This window comes from Cucurbita moschata, unplaced genomic scaffold (assembly GCF_002738365.1).
Source record: "Cucurbita moschata cultivar Rifu unplaced genomic scaffold, Cmos_1.0 Cmo_Scf00009, whole genome shotgun sequence".
NCBI lineage: Eukaryota > Viridiplantae > Streptophyta > Magnoliopsida > Cucurbitales > Cucurbitaceae > Cucurbita > Cucurbita moschata.
The window spans coordinates 2209135-2215214 of record NW_019268525.1 but is presented as its reverse complement, the minus strand read 5'-3'; the positions used below and the strand labels follow the sequence as shown (position 1 = coordinate 2215214).

General features: G+C 32.5%; 1 protein-coding gene across 3 annotated transcripts; it reads left to right on the top strand.

Annotated features, from left to right (window-relative positions):
* The first annotated feature begins 1763 nt into the window (after positions 1-1763).
* On the top strand, positions 1764-6065 carry LOC111447953 (phosphoglycerate mutase-like protein 1). Of its 3 annotated transcripts, none has more exons than XM_023087359.1 (10): positions 1764-2002; positions 2240-2307; positions 2460-2567; positions 2660-2739; positions 3149-3311; positions 3648-3722; positions 3901-3989; positions 5196-5315; positions 5645-5689; positions 5761-6065. In XM_023087359.1, the coding sequence occupies exons 1-10, from the start codon at positions 1771-1773 to the stop codon at positions 5906-5908; spliced, it is 1128 nt and encodes a 375-aa protein (XP_022943127.1). In that variant the 5' UTR covers positions 1764-1770; the 3' UTR covers positions 5909-6065. The 3 variants fall into 3 exon arrangements, with proteins under 3 accessions (XP_022943127.1, XP_022943130.1, XP_022943131.1); XM_023087362.1 differs by having other exon boundaries at positions 1765-1988; positions 2246-2307; XM_023087363.1 differs by having other exon boundaries at positions 1767-1988; positions 2246-2307; positions 2389-2567.
* The last annotated feature ends 15 nt before the right edge of the window (positions 6066-6080 follow it).

The window sequence follows — 6080 nt, the reverse complement described above, 5'->3', positions numbered from 1 at the left end:
ATCATATAAAACAATAAAATTAACTTCAAAATACAATATCATTTAAAAAATAATAATCATTAATTTATATCGCATAAATTCTCTAATATTTAATTATAATGATTTTCCTTGTCATAATTAATATTTGATTAAATGTTTTATCAACATTAAATTAATATTTTTATGATTGATTTTATAATACCAGCTGGTAAATTATTTGCGAAAATATTATTTTGGCCCAAAATTTATTGGTCTATAACAATTCAAAATTATATGTTAATTTGTTCCGTTTACAATTTTAAAATACGTAATTTATAAATATATCTAATTCTTAATTTATTCGTTGAAATATTAATGAAATAAGATTTAATAAAAAATAAGATGATGGTATTAAATGGTTAGATAAGGACTAAATTTTCATAAATTTTATAATAAAACTATTTTTAATAATTTTTTAATTAGCAATTAACTAATTTTTTTCAACAGAGATGAATAAATAAACTAAAATATTATTTAAATTTGAAATAAATTTATAGTGTATTAATTTTGTAATGATAAATGTTGGGACCACATTCAACTTATAATTGTACGATTCCCACTCATTTCATTTACCTCAATTTCTTCCCTAAATTATTAAGAAAATAGCGTACCAAACCAAACCTCACACAATTCAATAAAATTTATGACTCATAACCCCACAAATAAATATTATTGAAAAATGTCATTGCATTTTATTTTATTTAATTTAATTGTCAAAGTGAAGATTTTAAACCTTTAATTTTAATGTAATATATTCAAATAATTTTATTCCTATTTATTATTGAATTAAAAGTATACTAAATAAATCGTAGAGTTCATAATTATTATATTTTACTCTAAAAAACTATAATCTAAAATATTTGAGCATAAATTAATTAAAATATAGGTTTAATTCAAAATAAATTCGATTAGAACGAGTAGAAATGTCTAAATTTTACATGTTTACTGTGTATATATATATTAAAAACTCCCGAATCAAAATGATGTATAAGAATATATAACAATTATTAATTTAAAACGTAAAGAAAATCTAAAATATGTTAAAAATTTAATATTTAGATGTAAAATATGTTGGATGATGAAAGTTCTTCATCTGCTAATTTAGGGAATAATTATAGGTTTATAATCAACGAATACTCTCTCGTTGGTATGAGGCGTTTTGGGAAAGCCCAAAGCAAAGCCATGAGAGCTTATGCTCAGAGTCGACAATATCATCCATTGTGGAGAGTACATGTTCGTCTAACATGGTATAAGAGGCATGCTATAAACTTAGTCATGTCGATAGAATCCTCAAATGTTGAACCATGCCCTCAACTTAGCCATGTCAATAGAATTATCAAATGTCGGAAAAATGAGTCAAGGCTCGATTAAGGGGAAGCGTAATTTGTTCGATGGGAGGTGTGAAAAGGAGTTCGATGGAAGGTGTTGGATGGTGAAAGCCCGAATAATCATAGGTTTATAATTCAAGAATCATCGTACTATTGGAGAATCGTGTTCATCTAACAAAATATATTTAAAAAAATTAATAATTTATTTAATGCAACTATTTTGTTGACATATTTGAACAATATGTAATTAAAAAATTTTATGTGACGATTAAAACGTGTAATTTGATAACAATTTTGGTTGGTACAATATAAAAATTGTTGAAGGTTTTATTAAGAAAAAGTCATGGAAGTTACTAAAATATAGAAATTACTTGGAAGAGCGAAGGAGAAAGAACAGTCACGTGCGTAACTGTAGAAATGGGTAATGGTTCAGATCCAGAGTCCACACAGTTGGCGGATACGCCAATTCCCCAAACCCAATAAACAGATCTTGAACACAAAGGGCAACCAAATTCACCGATATTCATATTCGGATTATCGCTCCCATTGGTCAAACTCCCGCTCGATTTCTTCCTTAATTCCTCTTCTCTTTCATCTCCCCCACCTCAATTCAGCAACTTCTTGCTGCTTTTTGATTCTCCGGTCAGCTTCCATTTTTGTGCTTTTGATTCTTGTTTTTTTGCATCTTTATTTTTGTTTGTTTCAGTTTGTGCTGAAATGTTGGGTGTTTCTGTTGGTTTTCGTTGAGTTTTGGCATTTATTATGATCTGTGGTTTTGTTTGTGGCGTGATTGATGTTTATCACGTGTTAGGTTTGATTTTTTAAAGTTCATGAACTGAACTTTTGATTGTTTTGAATATTTGTTTGGCTCTTAGCTGATGTAGTTATGTTTGCTGTAGATATGGAAAATGGTGCAGGCCTTAGTCTGTATCCACTGCATCGATGTAAAACGATTCACCTGGTTAGTATCGAATTTGAGAACTGCTTACTTTTATATCTAATGAGTATTGCAGATGTGAAGCAGATTTTATTTGACTTGAAGGGCATTCAAGATGGCCTTCTTTCTTGGCTTTTGCTCGCAAATCAAGGGCTCTTATAAAACAATGCATCCAGGTCAGGCATGCACAGGGGATTCACAACGTTGATGGAGAAAAGAGTTATAAAGCATATATGCGTCCTGAATTTTTTGATGCTCACATTACTCAGCTTGGATGGCAGCAGGTCAGCAAATGCAAATTGTAAAGACGATAAAAGAAGAGTTCATGCTTTTTCCTGCAGAGAAGTACTAATATGATATCTTTCAATTGTTACAGATCGATAATTTGCGTAAACATGTTCATGAGTCTGGTCTCTCCAAGAGGATTGATTTGGTTGTAACATCCCCTTTGCTCAGGTATTAATGCCATACACTCTTTTATGCACAACTTTATGTAGAAAACCTTTTTTTCATGAACTTGCTCTTAGTCTAGGCAATAGTTTAAAAAGGATAGGAACATTAAACTATATAGAAATATTTTCTGTAACCAATACTTGTAATATCAGAAGACAACTACCTTTCATGCTTTGACAGTGCAAAAAAGAAGAAGAGATGAATGTGTTCGTGCCTCTTCCCATACAAAGCCAATGGTTGAATGTTATAAATTCCTCAGAACGCAGTTTCTTCCTTTTAAATGCTTGATTTTAATTGTTACATTATGTATACTTTGCTTGGAAGTTGATATTAACCCAAGTTAGATCTCTAATGAATCATGTGCCAAAATGGAAAATATGAGGGATTTTGTTTATGGTCGATTATCTTCTAGGACTCTACAAACCGCTGTTGGAGTATTTGGTGGTGGAGGCTATACAACTGGAATGGACGTGTTGCCCCTAATGATTGCAAATGCAGGCAATAGTGCACGAGCTGCAATTTCAAGTCTGAACTGCCCTCCTATTGCTGCTGCTGAGCTTTGTCGTGAACATTTGGTATGTGTTAGTTAAATTTAATTCTTTTCAGCTACATTTGTGTATGATGCAATTTGTGGAGGTAGATTGATTTGTGATTGAGAAGGTAAATGGCTTAAACGTGGTGCAGGGGGCTGTGGTTATTTGACTCTACTGATACATATAGCCTTTTGTATGAGCTTGTTGTTCAATTCTAGTGATGTTAGAAATCTACATATGCACATTCTATGCAAGTCTGTCGAGCCTTGATTACTAATTTATCATAACTTCAATTACCCTTAATTCTTATGAAGAAGCTATTTAGCTGATGCTTCTTATATTCGTTATATGTTTATATTTGCTTTACATATCTTACAGGGAGTTCATCCTTGTGATAAGAGGAGAAGCATCAGTGACTATCAATTCCTCTTTCCTGCAGTTGATTTTTCACTGGCAAGTACATGAGATATTGTAATAACCTGTGGAAATTTTATTTATTTATTATTTTTATTTTTATTTTTAAATAATCTTCAAGAAGCGTTTGATCTCATTTTAAGCTTCTTCATTCCAAGAAATTGTAACATTGATTGATGAGTTATGTTTGTTGATTAACACCCAAAGTTCTATGCAGATAGAAAGTGACGAGGATGTATTGTGGAAGGCTGATGTTAGAGAGACAAGGGAAGAACTGATAGCTAGAGGATTGGAGTTCCTGAATTGGTGAATATTTTGTTTATTATAGTTTCTTATTTTTACACTGATTTCTTGAGGCTGCCTGGTTGATATTAAAAAAAAAGAAGAAGAAGAAGAGAGAGAAGAAGGAAATTTGTGCATGTAGCTTACATATCTCAGTCTATTTAAATGATTAAGGATAGTTCAGAATTAGACTAATTCCATGAAAATGTCGTTGGCTATTTGTTTAGCGCGATTCACTGTTACAGGATGTAGATTTCGGTGGACAAATCTGCACGATGGTTTCTTACAAAATCTTGACTTGTTTGGAGGCTGGATTAATGGTTGATAGTTCATTTTACAGTAGATCTTACCTTATTGATTCAAAGGTTGAAGACATGTCTAGATAAGATATAACCGGATAATGCAGACTGCATAATTCTAATTTAGTCAAATATTTTTGTGCTTAATTCATTCGATAGAGATTGGAAATAAAATGGAATAGCTTTTAGTGTCACCTACACTTCACAATTATCAGCTTCATTGTTGCTGTTTAATAGCAAATATGAACTTTAAGTTTTTAAGATTGACTACAAAGCGTTTTAGAGTCTAAGCCTTAGGGCGGTCATAGACTTTATTATTGTGAGATCCCACATCAGTTGGAGAGGGGAACGAAGTGTTCCTTATAAGGGTGTGGAAATCTCTCCCTAGCAAACGTGTTTTAAAACCTTCGGGGGAAGCCCAGAAAAGAAAACCCAAAGAGGACAATATCTGCTATAGTGGTTACAATAATCGACTACAAAGCCTCTCCCATTTTTCCAGGGTATTCCTTTGTTCTTGCTTGTTAATAACTGGAGCCTATTTTTGCAATTGGTGTTCGGGTTTTCTGTTGTGGCTTCAGCTCCTCTTGTTGGCCTTGATTTTTGTTTGCCTGTCTGTTGTCTCTTTTCATTATTCTCAACGGGCTAGTAATGTTGCAATGCAACTTTGAATTAACATATAATTAATCAGTATAGTTTATTTGGTAGTTCTTACAATTGCTAGCATAATTCTTCCACTGTCTAGATAATATTAACCATTCCCCTTGACCTTATTATTGGATTACATTTCAAAAAAAGATTTTACCTCTCAATTCACCAATCTATCAATGGAAATATCAACTTGTGGATTGATGGAACACAGCAGTACAAAATTCTTCCTCGGATATCACCTTGTTTGTTAATTTGGTATAGCTTTTTTGCTACTTTCTTGCAGGTTGTGGACGAGAAAGGAGAAGGAGATAGCCGTTGTTACTCATAGTGGATTTTTGTCTCATACTCTAACTGCGTTTGGAAATGACTGCCACCCTTTGGTGAAAAAGGAAATATGCAAACAGTTAGTGAATTCAATGCACCTCTACTTTCAAATTATTAAATTTAAATCCCATGTTTGAATTCCATAACCGCTGACTTGTGTAAATTGTAACCTTTAGCATATTGTGATGCTGCTCTCATCTTCTCGTCAATGAAGTCTTTTTTTTCTACCATTTCTCTTTTTTTTTTCTAGAAAGGACCTCTTTTTTCTTCATCTTTTTAAACCTTACTCATGACTTAAATTCATTAATTTTGTTTTTGAACTTGGCTACATTGATGGGCTCTTGATTTTGTAACGTTTAAATATCATCAACTCTGTAATGATGTATGCATTGTCTTGTCTACTTGCAGCTTTGCTAATTGCGAGCTTCGTTCCATTGTCATAGTTGATAGAAGGTGAGGTTATGAGCTATTAAACTTGAAAGAAAAATTCCTCTTCCTGATCCTTATGTCTTTTATGCTGCCAGTATGGTCGGGTCGGATTCCTCAACGACTAATTATCCTGGAAAGATACCTCTGGGCCTGGATATCCCAAGTGATGCTGTGGATGGTAAAAAGGTGAAGGAAGAGAAACAACCGGTTGATTCCGATCCAAAGGAACCTGAAAAGATGTAAGTCTGATACGGCTATAAACAGAAGGGTATTCAAATATTGAGTGTCGATTATACAAACAAGTACTTTTGAAACTGCCTTATCTTGACTCAGCGCAACACAAACATTTACTCCACATTTCTGCATTCAATAAAATTGTGCTTTAAGGATTTCTCCATTTCAGAACAGACTTCCA

Bases quoted from the DNA above. Each gene is read 5' to 3' on its own strand.
- LOC111447953 (XM_023087359.1), top strand. From the start codon at position 1,771: ATGGTTCAGATCCAGAGTCCACACAGTTGGCGGATACGCCAATTCCCC. The intron at 2,308-2,459 runs GTTAGTATCGAA...CAATGCATCCAG, and splicing joins GATGTAAAACGATTCACCTG to GTCAGGCATGCACAGGGGAT. The intron at 3,312-3,647 runs GTATGTGTTAGT...CATATCTTACAG, and splicing joins AGCTTTGTCGTGAACATTTG to GGAGTTCATCCTTGTGATAA.